Here is a 16,001-nt window from a genome sequence, read left to right as displayed (position 1 = left end):
AATGTCTTGCATTTGTTTTTGCACTGACAGATTAAACACATTAAATATCTGAGTTTTCTCTTTTAAATATTTATTGAATAATCACCAACACTATTTGTGTCCAGTATGAACAGAGCTGTGATAAATCTATGATAGTTCAGTGGTAAATAATACTTAAGCAAAAAATCAAAAACACACAAACTTGGGCTTTATTGCAAAAAAATAAAATAAAAATACCCAAACATGGACCAGTGCCACACAGCTGTTAAGCAATGACAGTGTAACATACTGTACTTGAGGGTTATGTCCATGAGAAGTCTGTCAGATGTGATGCATGTCATTTTTAGGGAGCTTTAAAACATTCCCTTCAGTTACATTTCGCATCTTCAGGCCACCAGTCTGGCACGGAGGCTTCGAGTGTCACTGTAGTGTCGTCAGAAGATCTGAGCGTCAACACCTCTTTGGCGTGCGCCATGCGGATCAGACTTAGGCCCAGTTCTCCTGTCCCTGCTCTGTGCTTCCCAGCTGGCTTGCCTGACTGGGTTAACAGTGCCGTTCCTTCCTCGAGGTGTTCCACTGGAGATGACAAGCGTACTGGCATCAGGCGTTTTCGAATCACACCAGTGTGATGAGTCCTGGCTGTGAGTTCCTGGCCAATGTAACAGCCCTTGCTAAAGCTGATACCCTGCATGTAGACAAGATTGGACTCTAGTGGTAATGCAACCCCAGGAGGAAGGTCTTTGACTCCCTCAGGTAGACCTAGACAACAAAAACAGCAAAGGACACAAACATGCGTCATAAAATAAGAGTACTTTTTCAGACAAATAAATGCTTCTCAGAACCACCCCCTCCTCCTTTTGTCTGTGCTTGTCTGTCTCTTTGTTAGCAGTCTAGCATCCACAGCTTTCAAGATATCATGTTTAAATTTTGTGTGATGGTAGATTCCAATGCCACCTTGAGCCGATTTTAACTTTGGTGAGAATACAGTAAAGGTCACACCAAAACTAAAAATCAGCAAAAACTTCATATTACCCACAATTTTTTTATAGATCATTGTCAAACTTCGCAACAATATTCCAGGTCTTGGGGGACACTGAGGTTGGCTAAGCATTTGACCTCGACCTTCATTTCTCATAGCCCAAGGTCAAAGTTGACCTAGAAAAGAAATTGGAAATAAAAAACCCCATAGAGTATAACATATCATATGAAAGTGCATGGAGAGAGCTGCACGATACTTTTTTTCCAATACAACACCCTATGACCTCACAACAAAAATCACACACTGCATGAATTTATCTTCATCTCAGGATCTAGCTAGCAGGTTTTTTTTTCCTGGAGCCTATCCCAGCTACGGTAGGGCGAGAGGCAATAACTAAGTAAGTAAAATGTCTTTATATAGCGCTTCTTAAAACAGGAGGTTTTTTCAAAGTGCTTCACATGGGAATAAAAGCATATCAAACAAAACAATAAACACTATAAATAGGGTATAATAGCATATCCAATAAAACAGTTTGCTACACGTGGCAGATCTGTCGCAAGCCTAACACAGAGAGACACAACTATTAACACTCATGGGCAATTTAGAATGGTCAATTAAACTAAACCCACTAACTGCATGTCTGGACTGTGGGAGGAAGCTGGAGTACCCAGAGAGAACCCAGGCAAACACGGGGAGAACAAAACTCCACACAGAAAGGCCCTGGCCAGGTGGTGGAATTGAACTCAGGACGTTCTTGCTGTGAGGCTAATCACCATGCCACCGTGCTGCCCATACGGGTAAATCTTATTTTTGTCCTTATCTGGCTAAAGATAATAGAGCATATTGTATTAAAAGCAACCTGTCCTCCCACTGTTATAAAAACACCCCCCCCCCCCAAAAAAAAAAAAAAAAAAAAAAAAAAAATTCAGAGCTTTAGTAAAGCCCTTGCCCTTCGGAATAAGTTGCTCTCTCTCTCCGGGTGTTCTTGTTTGTCTTTGTTCAAAGCTGGTGTCATACCTATGGCATAGCGATGTCTGTGATAGTCTTCAGTGTCTCCTTTCTGACAGGACGCAATGACTTTGAGAGGATCAACATCACTCTGTAGCACAAATCTCCAGCCCATTTGCTGAGTTCTTGGATCAGCCTCCCATGCCAGAGCTTTATCAGGGGAAGAAAGCTCAGGCTTACTGAACTCTTGACCTGGCTTGTTTTGCTGGGACAGCACAGCCCACACAGAGAGCTCTGAACAAGGGCTAATGTTGACTTTTCTGCGGAGGTTGTATACTTTCAAGTGTTTCAAGATGGAGTCCTTAATTGTGTTGTCACACTCCAGGAAAACACCGTATCCTCCTTCTGTTTCTTTTAATCTGAAAGCAAATATAACTGGATGAGTGACTCAGAAGAATGCAAAACAACATGAAAGCAAACACACGCAGATGTTTTCACTTATTTTGGTTGGGTGACCTTTGGTGGAACTTTGATGGAGCATCTGTGGTCACCCACTGTGTCTTACAGATAGGAGGGCTAATAATTCTCTCCTTATGAGAATGTAATTTTTAACAGGATTTGCTGTAACATCAAATACTGTCAAACAGAGCAAGGAGTTTTTAAACACAGCTTTACAAAGTACTACAAAGACTAGTAAAAATGCTGTTTAGATATCAAGATGAGTTATGAGTAGTGAGAACTGCAACAACTGCAACTTTTCAAAACTGGGGATATTTACAACCAGGTGTACAAGAATATCATCTTAAATAGTTTAAGGTATAGAAAACGTGGTTCACCCAACAATGTACATCAAAACTAAAAGAACATTGATCATGTGTCAGTCACTAAAAATTTGAGATGCTAATATTGCAAAATGTCTTTTTGCAGTTTATTAGAGAAGTTATATTCTATAATTTAGATGTACTCAAGTACAGCATACATGACAAACGCTTTTTAATATAGAATTTTAAAAATGGTTTCTACTTCAACCATCAACATTAGTCGTTTTTGCTTTTTAAAGTTTTATTAACATTATTTTTAGTAACAGTAAAAAATAGGCAAGTGATAAAGAAGAGCTGTTGTTGTTCCCGTGCTGAATTTTACAGCTTATTAAATAAGGGTTTGTCAGCCTGAGCTCGTTTTCTGTCATACAATTTGGTTTTTTCCGGGGTTTAAAAAAATAGAAGGAAAAAGAAAATAAGCTTATCTCGGCCAGTGTGACGCCTCGGGGAAAAAAAACGCCTTTACGTAAGCAGTAAGCAGACACACCCTCTTGATAACGCGTTTACTGAATGCACTTATAAGCGTTTGAACAGTGCTCTAAGTTTGCTCTTACCTGTACAATATGATGTCATATAGTGTCCTTCCTTGCACGTTTAGCATGTGTGCGTATAAAGCTCTGTGTTCAGGCTCATCCAGCACCGCCATGTCATTGGTTATAATACCTTGGAGAAACGCGCTCGTGTCTTGTCCCTGAATTTTCAGCAGGCTCCTGTGCGGAAGGTAATAGCACACAAATTGCCCCTGGGAGTGTTTAGGATTACCGGTGTCCTGGCTGTACCTCCTGACACGGATCCCAGCTGGAGCTAACACACTTGAGAGAAGGGTTACACACAAACCTCCGGGTTTTTTCCTGGCGTAAACACCGAGCCCGGAGGCGGACGCCAGCACTCCCCGAGCAAAGCACAAAACCCCCATGATGTACAGTGGCACGGGAGTGTACTGAGTCGTAAAAAGACTGCCTACTCCACTAAAAACGACAGTGGACAGCTAAATACCAAGGATATCACAGCGTACTCTGCACAAACAGCTCCATTTTGAAATCCCACAATGCATTGCTCGATAGCACGTGTGTGTCAGTGAGCGATATTTGTTCCCGTCGTTTTCTCGTGAGGTATGGGACGCTTATTGATAGAATAAAAGCTCTCCTACTATCCCTTTATAAATAGTTATCAGATTGTAAAACATAAAAACGACACACAGAACAGCAAAGCAGCAAAAATCAAAGTTATTAAAGTTGCTTGTTTGCGAGTTTTTTGCATATTCCTCAGTAATGATATCATTTTCAAATTTTGAGTGATAGGTAGACAACAAGAACAGCTCGAGCTGATTTAATTTTGTCAAACGTCTCACCAAATGTAAAAATAATCAGTAAAAACTTTGTATTACACACATTTTTTTTATTACAATCTTCAAACTTCACAAAGGCCTTGAGGGACATGAGTACCTAGGTTGGCTAAATATATGACAGATAGTGCTCAAGGTCAAAATCGACTTTGAAAATAAAATGTAAAGAAACCATATTGAGTAATATAGCATATGAAAGGGCATGGAGAGAGCTGTACAACCCTCTGTAGAATGACACCATAACAGGCTGATACCAGTTTGTAATAAAAACATCAAAGTTTTAGTCTAGGCCAGGGGTGTTGAACTCCAGGCCTCGAGGGCCGGTGTCCTGCAGGTTTTAGATCTCACTCTGGGTCAACACACCTGAATCAAGTGATCAGTTCATTACCAGCCTCTGGAGAACTTCAAGACATGTTGAGGAGGTAATTTAGCCATTTAAATCACCTGTGTTGGATCAAGGACACATCTAAAAACCTGCAGGACACCGGCCCTCGAGGCCTGGAGTTCGACACCTGTGGTCTAGGCCTTGGCCTTCAGGGGGAGTAACGCTCTGTGAATGTTCTTGTTTTAATACTATCGTGGTGCTGTGAATCTGTAAGTCAGCGGAGTAGCCAGCTCCCACATTGTGATGTTGATCTTTCATTAGCTGTGATTTTATAAGACAACAGATTAAAATAATTAAATGTAGGGCAACTAATATTATTTGGGCAAATGGAATGAGAGATAGTCTGAAAATTTCCTATATGTACCTTAATAGATGCATATGCACAGTCTGTAGAGCTTAAGGTTTGGCATTGATTACATAAAAAGGAGAAATAGCCTTTATTTTATTTGAATGCAGTTTGCCCAGATTAATATGAGCACAAATAGAAATGAAACTATGTCAGTAAGTAAGTGAATATACTCATTTATTTACTTAAGTAAGAATATCTAAAAGCTAAACAAACAAACAAAAAAGGTATCTCTTCAGCTTAGGTTTAAAAAGGTTCAGAGTCGATGCTTGTCTGAGGTCACTTGGGAGAAATTCCAAAGTCCTGGTGCAATGACAGCAAAGGTATGACCCCATTTTAAGATAAGGCTCAACCAGCAGATGGTCAGAAGTGATTGAGAAGGACCTGCAGTAACATCCTAACTTTCTTCAATGCTCTAATTTTTAGTCAGACTTCAATAAAAAAAACAACTTTAAAGCGTTTGCACTTTTAGAAACACTTTCTTTATTAGCACAGAGTGACAAAAGCAGAGTGCTGCTGTAAAGACAGAAATCTGAGGTTTCAAACAAGTTTATCTTTGTTTCATAAATAAAATACTTGAACAGTCTTTTAAGGTTTGAGGCACTTTGTTGTATGAAAACAGCGAAGGCAGGATTAACCATTATTATGAAAGCAATTATAGAAACAGAAAAAAGGTAATAATCTCATTTAACATGCCAAGACTTAGGAGCTTATTGAATAGCTAAGGACAGGATTTGTACTATAGCCTATGTCTATGCTGTATGTTCCCAGCTGCAAAGCATGCATCATCTGCTTCAGATTGCATAAAATCAGTATTTAGTCTATTTTCTATTTACTTACCTCTTTCTGTTCAAATGTGACACTGCAAGGCTTTGGGACACATTGATTGGCGATGACACTAAAAAGATTTAAAGCTTTCAGTGTCAAACAGTTATATGTATATAATTTTACATTTAATTTTCTTGAGGGGACACTCATCCATACTACATCCAGAAATACTTCTAATTTTAAACATGCATCTTTCTAATAATAATAACATTCATCATTCTTCAGAATGAGCCATTGTGCATGTGTACAGTGTCTTAGACTGCATTTTCAGGTTTAGATCCACTTGTGTCCTTTCAAAGTAAAATTTCTTCAAATCAGTCATGGTAATTCGCTTGAAGCAGTCTGTTTATGCTTTGACATTTTAATTGGAAGTAGATGAATAAACTGAGCAAGCATTTGTTAGCCTATAACCAAAATCTATTGCAAGAACAATATGACACGCTACAGTAACAAAGAAGATTTATGATACTGGAGTTAATAATTCCTTCGTGTTTATTTTCTATTCCCCCAAATTGTCTTCCTACTTTGTACTTCTTTAAAATAGTGAGACTGAAATTTCACTTGTTATCGTCCAAAGTTGTATCTCACACAAACACATCCTCCACCTGGGTCACTTTGAAATTCTGGGGACTTGATAGTTTTCACTGTTATCTACTAAAGGAAATTTATCACTAGATCCAGACAGAAGTCTTCCCATTTTTTACAATGGATGCAGCCTTCTCTGTGGCTGACTTGGGTCTTGCTCCTTGTTTCTCTTGGACTGTATTAACTCGATTCTGCTCAGCCATAGTGCCTCCCGACACAGGACTACTGGTTCTGGAGGTTTGTTGGTTGTTTTTGGTTTGGTAGGTTTGAAAAGCCATATCAAGCTGCTCTTGTGCAACCCGTAGATGCCGGTGCAGACTTGCAAGATCAGAGGGGATATTCTCATCTGGGCTGGTGCACTGCTGCTCCTGGGCCACATTGGCCATATTCTGCTCATGTGTGATGAGGCTGTTGGGGATCCTGCTAGGCTTTTCTGTCTTCATCACAAGATTGTACCCTGGAGGGGACGCTGGGATGTTACGGGAGAATGGGTAGCCGTATGACATCCGCTGGCCACGGTTCCTCTTCATGCGAAGAGTATCCCGAAAAGTGCCAATCCCCAAGTGAAGCATCTCACAGACATTTAGCACGAGACAAAGACAGCTTACCACATACATAATTAGGAGGAAGATTGTTTTTTCTGTGGGCCTGGAGATGAAACAGTCCACTCTGTGTGGGCAGGGCACCCTGTTGCATACATACGAAGGATTAACTCGAAAACCATAAAGGAGGTACTGTCCAGCAAGGAAAGCAATTTCAAAAATAGCTCTTGACATGAGTTGGAGGACATAGATTCTCATCAGGCCTTCTTGCATTATTTTTCTGCGGCCATCGTATTTTGGTGGGTCTTTGCTAGTACTGCTTACTGGTTCAGGTTTGGCCTCCTGCACCTCCAGTGTATCCTCATAGATCATTGGCTCCGCATCGTCATCTTCCTCCTCCTCTAAGACTTCCTGCAGATGGTGGCTCTCTCTCCATCTCAAGTGAGGAGGTGGCTTTTTGCGAAGTCTTTGCTGCTTCCTGCGCTCCTCCTCTGAACTTCGGGCAATCTTGTGGATGGCATAACCCATGTACATGACAGAGGGAGTGGAGATCATGATGATCTGGAAGACCCAGAAGCGAACATGCGAGAGGGGAGCGAATGCGTCATAGCATACGTTGTCACAGCCTGGTTGCTTGGTGTTGCAGGTGAACTTGGTCTGCTCGTCCGAGTAGATGGACTCACCTCCGACTGCTGTGAGCACAATGCGAAAGATGATGAGCACAGTCAGCCACACTTTCCCCACGAAGGTGGAGTGGTTGTGGATCTCTTCCAGGAGGCGAGTGAGAAAGCTCCAGCTCATGTTGCTCTAAGAAGCTTTTCAACTAGAATCTGTTAAAAAGAAAATAAGATAAGTAATAATTAAATGTAAGTAAGGAACTATTCAAGAGATGTTTTGGACTGATGATGTGAACATTTTACATTTTAGCAAACTGTCATTTAGAACTGTAATGAACTCGAGTCTTTGACTAATCAACCCATTGTATTCATTGTGTGGTGTTCTCTAACTAAAATGGTTTTAAGTGACAATTAAATTAATTTTTTTTTACTGTGTATAAAGATACAATTACCAAAAATATACCAAAATATTATTAAAAAAACCCCGCAGCTTTTTAGATCCCAGGAAGACGATGACAAGAAAACAAACCCAGAAGTAATTTACAGTCCCTGAACAGCAAAGCATCTGAGTTTCCTTAAACTTAAGACCAAATTATAGTCTTAAAATATTTTCTGTTAGTGAAGTTTTTGCTGAAAAGTGTGGCGTCATTTTTCAAGAGAAAGGCAATTATTGCAAATTAATTTTAATTTTATAATGAAGGTGTTTCACTGATTTTGTTGCTATCTCAGACTTAAACAGTCACTTTGCAAGCATACTTGCCGAAACATACAGTGTGGACCTGTGACCAGCTCACTTGGCTACTTCTTTTTCTAAAGGCTATTTCTCTTTTCAAGTGATTGCACAGCCACAAATAAACAAAGGCTTGTGTTGATGCATAGGGTAAAGTCATTAGGACATCCTGGAATAGTTTTTGACATGGTTGAAATAGTACAAAATAGCTCAGGGAAGATTAAAAGACAAAAAGAAAGCATTCCATCAGCCAAACAAACAAACGCGCCATCAATCATTTGATTAGACAGAACAAAACCGATTGCTACAAGAAAAGAACTCGAGCCAGTTCGGAAACCAAAGAGCGCCTCTTCAGAAACATACTGCAAGCTTTGTTTTAAAACTCCACGCCAATGATCCTACACAGAAATGAGATCTCACAGTGTCATACTCTTCTCATAGCCTGCATCACAACTGACTCAGTGAGGCAACTGTAATGGAGGGAAACAGCGTAGTACTTCTGTCCCTTCATTCATGGTTCACGGTGATCTCATGAATGCAACACTGCATTCCCTGGCGTGTGATGTGCCATCTCTGCTGCCATCTGAGAGAACAGGAGAGGCTTGTTGCTCTGCCACGAGGCCTCCCCTGCAGATCCAGCACTGCTGACGCTGGGGAGGGCTACGGCGTCATGGAGGCAGATGGCACCTATGGTGGGCAGTTCACTTCTGCCCCAGGATGGCATGACAGAAGGGCTGTTTCATGTAGGATGCAATGAATTTGCTGTGTAGCTTAACATCAACCTTATTCGTATAACAACTCCTATACATTTACACTCGCTGCTGATGTGTTTTGAAAACCGTTTTAGAAAATTTTATATAAGTTTTGTGCAGTTTTGTTTGTATTGCAGAGCTGCAGCAATTTCAGCCCAATGAGCCCCTTGAGCTTTAAATGTCTGTAGAACCTGATAGATTTTCTTAGGTTATTTTTTAGGATTAATATAAATTGGCCTACATTAGTAGTAGAGTAACTATTCTTATTAATTACATGTAAAAATTAAGGTTGGATATTTAATTTAATTTAATTTAATGCTGTAATATTTTTCCAAATCATTAAAAAGAGGAAGAGCTGCCATGTTTTTTGTCAAATGTCCCAGAATCTGTTTATTGTGTAAATAACAGGGAGGTATTTAGTGAAGCAGTTAGAGGTAGTTATATAGGACATTACACAAAATATTTAAAATGTGTGGTTTATGCATCTTGACAATAATGTTTTACATAAAACCATATTATGAATGGGAACTCTGGCTAAATTAGAGTAGTATCGTAAAATATTTTTAGTGACGAGCTTCCTCTTGGATTGGGACATATTTTTTGCACTGTACAATATAAAACAACTGCTACACATTTTTCCATTTAGTTGCTTTGCATATGTCAGAGTGTTTGATATTTGAAAGACTGCTGCAGTAGTGTCAAAATGTCTTTCAGCAAGGTTTTTTTTTTCTGAAACACGTCCACGCAAACACATCCATGCTGCCATGATGCAAGTCTGTAGTTGAAAAAATACTAAAATATCTAGTTGGTTTAGACTAGAGAAGAAAGTCGGCTAGAAACAACTCACCTGGAAAAGTTGCACATGTTTCCCCCATCCTGAAGGTCTCCTTTGCCCTCTCTAGATATCCCCTCCACAGTCTGATCCATGGAATACCACTTCCATCCTAATGTCCTGGCCTTCTCCGTCTTACTGATCACTTCCAGAATCACAAAAAAATAAGAAAAATGACTAAACCTGTTGAACTGGAATTTCTTTTCATCCCGTTTTTCCACTCTGTTAAGAAGTGAAGTCTCGCCGCTGTGAATGCCTCACATTCTAGCCTGTGTCTGGTTTCTATTACACCAGCCTCCTGCCCAAGAAGGAAGTATAAAAAAAACAGAGAGGCAGAGAAGAAAAAATCCTCCTCTGGCAACTGACCCTCATCCAAGGGTTCAGACTTGAGGATATGGTACTGCAGATTGAAACGAACACCCAGCTGAGGGAGGACGTTAATCTCAACACAGTCAACCTCCCCCCAACGCTCGTGTGCAACATTTGTAACACAGATGATGGAAGTATCGCTCTCTCTCTCTTTCTCTACTTTTTCTCACTCTGTCATCGTCTTTATCACGTTCTGTTTCCGACAACATACAATAAGCACCTCAGCTTCTAGCACCTTTATATTTTAATGACTGATAAACACTTTTAGTTCTCTCAAAAGATCATTTAAGACATCACTACATTTTCCTCTATCCCACTCTTTCTGTCACATACAAGCATATCAACAAAAAATAAATGCAGACAGGCAACCTCTCTATTATCAATTACATAACAGTTTACAGTGGGTGACGGTCGTGAAAAAACAACTTTGGGGAGGCCAGTAAGTGTAAGGACAGCAGTGTCACTGAGATATAAGCCACCTTGCCTCAATACAGATCCGCTAGAATGTAACCAGCAGGTATGCTCAGTTATATCAAGTGTCATAATATTTAGATCTTCTGTCCAGGCAGATGGCCAGATAGAAGCAGTGGACAGGTCGCAGTCATTGCTGCGGCTACACGTCTTTTCCCAACTTGGTGTTTATACTTAAAGCTTTCACCTTGGTCTGTGAAGTGCAGCGGCATACATTGTTACTAAAGAGACGTAATGGCCTTTATTTTATCATGATAAAAAGACTTGTGCTATATGAACAGAAATCTCACACACATACACGTGCATTACATTAATTGCTTCAGAAATGAAACACCAAAATACAGATGATGAAGTGATTCATGGAAGATTAGAAGTAAGAATTCTTCCATCAAGTTTTGGAAGAGATTTAAACTCGACTACTTTTAATAGAAGACAGATAAACTGGTTAGTGTCTGGCTTGCATTAATGAAATGTGCCTGGTCATTGTCACGCTGGCCATATTATTATAAAGTTACTTTCACCAGATCCCCAATAACTCTTTAATTATGATCTGTGTACAGCTATAAAGCAGAGAATAACATTCAACAACATCAGCAAGTCCACCATCAATCAAATCACAGTTTCAACTCAGAAATGATGCAAAATTCTTGATCTCCAGTGTCTTTAAACACTGTTGCAATATTATGAACACAGGAAGCCAACAAAAATAAATGCCCAGATTAAAACAATAGCAGTAAAAAAGAAGTCTGCATTAAAATCTCATTCTTTTTGAGTCATTTGTGGTCTTAATAAATCTTTGAGTGCTAGCCATCTGGGCCTGTAGGAGCCTTCCTCCAGAGGCCTCGCCTTCAAGGCTCGCCTCTCCATTTGACTGAGGAGATGCGGTGTAGCAAGCACCACTGGTGCAGCAGTGAGGAAAAGAAGATAGGGGATGCTTCTGGAATGGCTTGAGCATTTGGCGTTTGGACATGTGCTTTCCCTAAGGGACCATTAAGCACGTGCTTTTAAGTTGTAACGCACTGCTCTCCCTCTAAAGTCCTTCCATCATCCAGAAGACGCAGATGGTCCAGTGAAGATAGCTAAGAAGTGAACATTTGTGTGACTTGAAATTGAAGTCAGTTAGAGTTTATGTTCCTCAACAGTTGTATAAATTGCTCACTGTTGATGTGAACTGCATTTATCACTCTGGTATCATAACATTCTGAGCAAAGGAAGCACTCAGAATATTAGAAGAGATTAATATGCAGATGTATTCAGTCAAGATATTAGAACCATTATCTACTAAAACACCTTATGTAATCAAAAATATATGCCTGAGTATTACCTTTTTCATTTTATTTATAAATAACTGTTTGCAGGATTACTGGTTTTACAGCAGAAGATTAAGAAAAAATTGACATGATATGAAAATTGATAGTGGCAGTGACAAACAATAAAAACTCAGCTTTTGCGTGCATTTAAATGCATGAGATGCACAAAGTTACTGAATAAAAACAACCCATAGAGTCAACCCATTGGCTGTTTAGCTTTGGATACACAGTCATTGTGTCCTTGGACAAGTCAGACTGTTCTAGCTTTGGGAAACTGAAGTTCATGTTGATAAGTATTGATTGGACTGCCCTGAGCCAGGAAAATATTACAGTATTCCCCTGTAAGACATTGTTTGACTTTGCTGTTGTTACAAGGACTGGCCACATGTAACAGCCAAAAGAGGGTGTTTAATATTCATTAAGGTTATATTTATTGTTATATGTTAAACAGATCACTTAAAATAAAGAGAAAGACACTGGAATGTCTCATGAATTTACCAGATTAAAAAAAGGTTTTAAAAATACACTGAATTGAATACTCACTATATAAACCATTTCATAACCATTTTCATAGCCCCTGGTTCATGTATACTGTATACTTATACTTCATGCATCAGTATTCCAACCAAATAAATGTAAGTTTTGAGTCGCAGACGGTTACGTCTTAAGAGGTCACTGCAAGCTTTTAAGTTTTGTGGACTAGTGACTGCTGAATGATGCAGCATGGAGGAGCGAACATCTCAACAACTGTCCTTGGACGCCGCTGATGACATCACAACAGGTTTATCCGCATGTATTTACTGAACAAAGTTGATGCGAGTAGACTGGGGGCTGTGAAGGTCTGTGTTTATGTAACAGATCGAGCTCCACCATGTGACTTGGATGTGTCCCACCCTCTGGGAGAAAAGAGTGACACAAGACACCCGAGCAAAAACATGCAACTTGGCTCTTGTACTCCTCCTCTCTGATCCTCTGCTACCACTATCATTAAACTACTCTTACCAGGCTGTGAAGGGCTGTCCCACAGGCAGCCTGAGAGTGGTGGCAGTCCCATCGCATTTGTTCATTTTTCTCCCAGTTTCTCAGCTGAGCATCTCCTACCCCCGGGGTGAGTGCGTCCCGTGCCAGTTTCACTAAGGCTGGACTCCACTGAAGCGACTGCATGAAAAGCCTTGAGGAGGATGCCAACAACTTCCCTCAGACAGGGCTCTGCGTCCCCCACACATGAGCAAAGCAACTCGTATTGAGTGTGCATTACATTACGCTGACAAAGGAAGTGAAAGTTCATATTTGTTTAGTTTCAATATTAAAGTGTCGACTTGGTTATTATTTTTGAATGTGTTAAATGAACAGAGAAAATAAAACATTAAGAGTCCGATATGCAGGTAAAAGCTCTCGTCTTCATGCACGTCCATATTCACTTAAAGATAAATATGACAAATAGCATGCAACACTGCAGCAAATCTGGCAGTCACAGGGATTTTAAAGAGCTCTATTACTAACAGAGATAATATATCCACACTCCCATTGATCTATAGGGGGAAGATTAAAACATTATTATTATGTAAACTTCAGAGCTATATCAGGCCAGCCTTCATTGCCAGTTAAAAATTAACTCATTAGTAGTTGTCTCATTAGGTAGTTTACAATATTGAACTATTCTCACCTGTAGAACTGACTGTATGGCTGTGGTGAATGTGACACGGATGAATTATGCAATGTTTTTAGTTAAATCTTCTCAGATATGTAATTTGATTTGAGTTTAAATAAAAATATTTGCATGGAACCAGTTGTCTAGTTAAATTTGAAAGTGAGTAACACATCTTAACACAGAGTAATCTTTATTAACCAAAAGAGCTATAGAGCCCTATAGAAGAAAACAAAGCAGCTGAAAAGTTTGGAAAGCAGAAGAAAATTTGCCGTCTTAAACAAGAAAAGAAATGAAATCGTAGGTTATCCAGTTCACAATCCCTCACAGTTCACAGGTTAGTATCCATAAAATGACCTTGACCTTGACCTTTATCTCAGGCACAGTTTGGATGAAAACACACTGGGAGATTACTGAGTGCAGGTTTCACAAAAATCTGGCCAGTGCCCTGGGAGGAGCAGAGATTCTTGTGAAATATGACCTTGAACTTAACCTTGATTTGTGTAACAACTGATTAGGTGATCATGTGTGTTTATTCTGACCGATACTGTTGAGGAAGTATTGACAGATACCTCCTCCATGGGCATGAGCTCATAGGTCTGTTTGTAAGCTATAACCTAATACAGAGTTTCAGTGTTAAATTCTGAAAGATAACCGAATTTTAGAGAAATTTTAAAAGTTTTCAAAATGTTATAAAAAAATGGTAGCAACATAAAAACTGACTAATATTGTAAAATTCAACGTATAAACATAACGGCATTCACTGTGTAACTTGACCACCGTTATTCATATGATGACTTTCTGATTAGGTTTTCCATCAGAGCAATACAATCCAACTCACAACTAGCCATCAAAAAGAAAGAATTGAAATAACAGTGCTTTGCTTGCAGAGCTGTGAGGCCTTGATCTTTGACATTATCTTGTCTTAAATGTCTATGTCAGGGAATGAGCTGGGGCAAGCTCAAAGGAGCAGCAGACCTAGTCAGGGTTCATTTGCACTATCAGGGGTATGTTAAGGCAGCTCCTTCCTTCTTCTGGGCATCTTAGTGCCGTTGCCTTTCTCTAACTGAGTGAACTCCAGACACTGATAGCAACGCTGCAGGACATCCTCAGATAACAGCAAGATACTTTTTTAAAAAAATCTTTAATCTTCTAATGTTGTAAATTAATACAATCAGGATCATAACTCCACCTATGGTTACATTGTATAGTACTATAGTACTTAACACATATAACAATTAAAGTCTTAATCTTGTGATAAGAAAAGTTAATCTACTCCGGAGAATATTAACCTTCAAGGTCACTGTGATTGTTACCAAGTAAATATGCAACTATTCATGCAGCTATTCATTATACCACTGAATGCATGTTAAGTGTACAGTAGTATTCATATTTTTTTAGATTTGAACAACTACATGTGTTAAATCTTGTTCATTTTATCCTTCTGGCATTGCCATTATTAGCCACTAGATGGCAAGCATGTACTCATTTAAAACACACCAAGTTTGACTCCTGCTGAACTCTTAACAGACATTTAAAAGGTGTTTGACTGTTGCACAACCTAAGGCAAACAGGTGACTGACCTATTTAGGCTTTGATTAGGTGGAATACTAGCAGCCCTGTTTCTCTAAGAACTTTGAAAGCGTGTGCAAACAATAAAAATAACCTGTTCCAGAGTTAACGACTAAATCTTTTACGGAGGGCTCTGGAAGAATATTTTAAGGCATTTAATGCATCAGATTATATACCAAGGAGTGCAGAACAGTTGAAATTGATGTTATTATTTTCTATCACAGTCTATGTTAACATGGCACAAAAACTTCAGACGGAAATCCCTGCAGAGACTGCCTAGCAATCAACATTTAGATTTAGAGTAGAGCAAGCGAGGTTGTTAGGCATGACTGCGTGCTTTTTCAGGCTTTCACACATTGCTTCCCTGAGAAACTCCCCACATTTCTGCACTATTGTTTTTTTCTTGTTGTTCAGTTTTTCTGTTTAAGAAAAGTAGGAACTGCAATATAGCACAAAATATTGAAGTAACAGTACTGTGAAAAGGTTTTGAGTCATGTCTCATTTCTCTCTTTGGCTCTCCGAGGATTCGGACGCATCTTTCACCCTCTCCCTCCCTTATCTTCCCTGCTGCTGCTTCTATGTCTTCGTCTAGTCTCGTCTAACTCTAACCCTCAAATAATTTCTCAGTCTTTGTTGTCTAATACCTAAAGAATTATGGATTTGATCAACTGGTCCCATAACAAAATTCACACCCTCCTGGGTTTGGGAGTGCCCGATTGTCCTGCGGGGACGGTTGCTGCTGGATATTCGATGGTCAGTTGCGTCGTGTGTCTGGCGACACTCTTGGTGGAGGACATTGAATGACATCTACCAATTCGGAACCACGATAACAGAGTTCTGGCTGATTGGAGCTGGCTCGGACTTGGCTTGTCGAAGAACAAGAAGCGGCTACAGCTGTTCAAAATCCCATAAAGCTGGCCGACATGATAGACAATGGGCAAG

At 39.7% G+C, this 16,001-nt stretch overlaps 2 protein-coding genes across 2 annotated transcripts; both read right to left on the bottom strand.

The window, feature by feature from the left end:
• Window positions 1–64: 64 nt before the first annotated feature.
• Window positions 65–3,761, bottom strand: iba57 (iron-sulfur cluster assembly factor IBA57). Its single transcript, XM_085378027.1, has 3 exons — window positions 3,282–3,761; window positions 1,976–2,325; window positions 65–738 (listed from the first exon to the last, which is right to left on the bottom strand). The coding sequence occupies exons 1-3, from the start codon at window positions 3,641–3,643 to the stop codon at window positions 347–349; spliced, it is 1,104 nt and encodes a 367-aa protein (XP_085234153.1). The 5' UTR covers window positions 3,644–3,761; the 3' UTR covers window positions 65–346.
• A 2,541-nt stretch (window positions 3,762–6,302) lies between these two features.
• Window positions 6,303–7,559, bottom strand: gjc2 (gap junction protein gamma 2). Its single transcript, XM_085378928.1, has one exon. It carries the CDS (start codon window positions 7,557–7,559, stop codon window positions 6,303–6,305), a length of 1,257 nt encoding a protein of 418 aa, XP_085235054.1.
• Window positions 7,560–16,001: the final 8,442 nt, after the last annotated feature.

The sequence above is a fragment of the Diplotaxodon limnothrissa genome, linkage group LG18 (genome assembly GCF_057381915.1).
Source record: "Diplotaxodon limnothrissa isolate DT_005_m linkage group LG18, D_limnothrissa_male_GT1.1, whole genome shotgun sequence".
NCBI lineage: Eukaryota > Metazoa > Chordata > Actinopteri > Cichliformes > Cichlidae > Diplotaxodon > Diplotaxodon limnothrissa.
Note: the sequence above shows the minus strand (reverse complement) of the source record. Positions and strands in the feature narration are given on the sequence as shown.

Bases quoted from the DNA above. Each gene is read 5' to 3' on its own strand.
- iba57 (XM_085378027.1), bottom strand. From the start codon at position 3,643: ATGGGGGTTTTGTGCTTTGCTCGGGGAGTGCTGGCGTCCGCCTCCGGG. The intron at 2,326-3,281 runs GTAAGAGCAAAC...ATTTGCTTTCAG, and splicing joins TATGACATCATATTGTACAG to ATTAAAAGAAACAGAAGGAG. The intron at 739-1,975 runs GTATGACACCAG...TTTGTTGTCTAG, and splicing joins CAGACATCGCTATGCCATAG to GTCTACCTGAGGGAGTCAAA.
- gjc2 (XM_085378928.1), bottom strand. From the start codon at position 7,559: ATGAGCTGGAGCTTTCTCACTCGCCTCCTGGAAGAGATCCACAACCAC.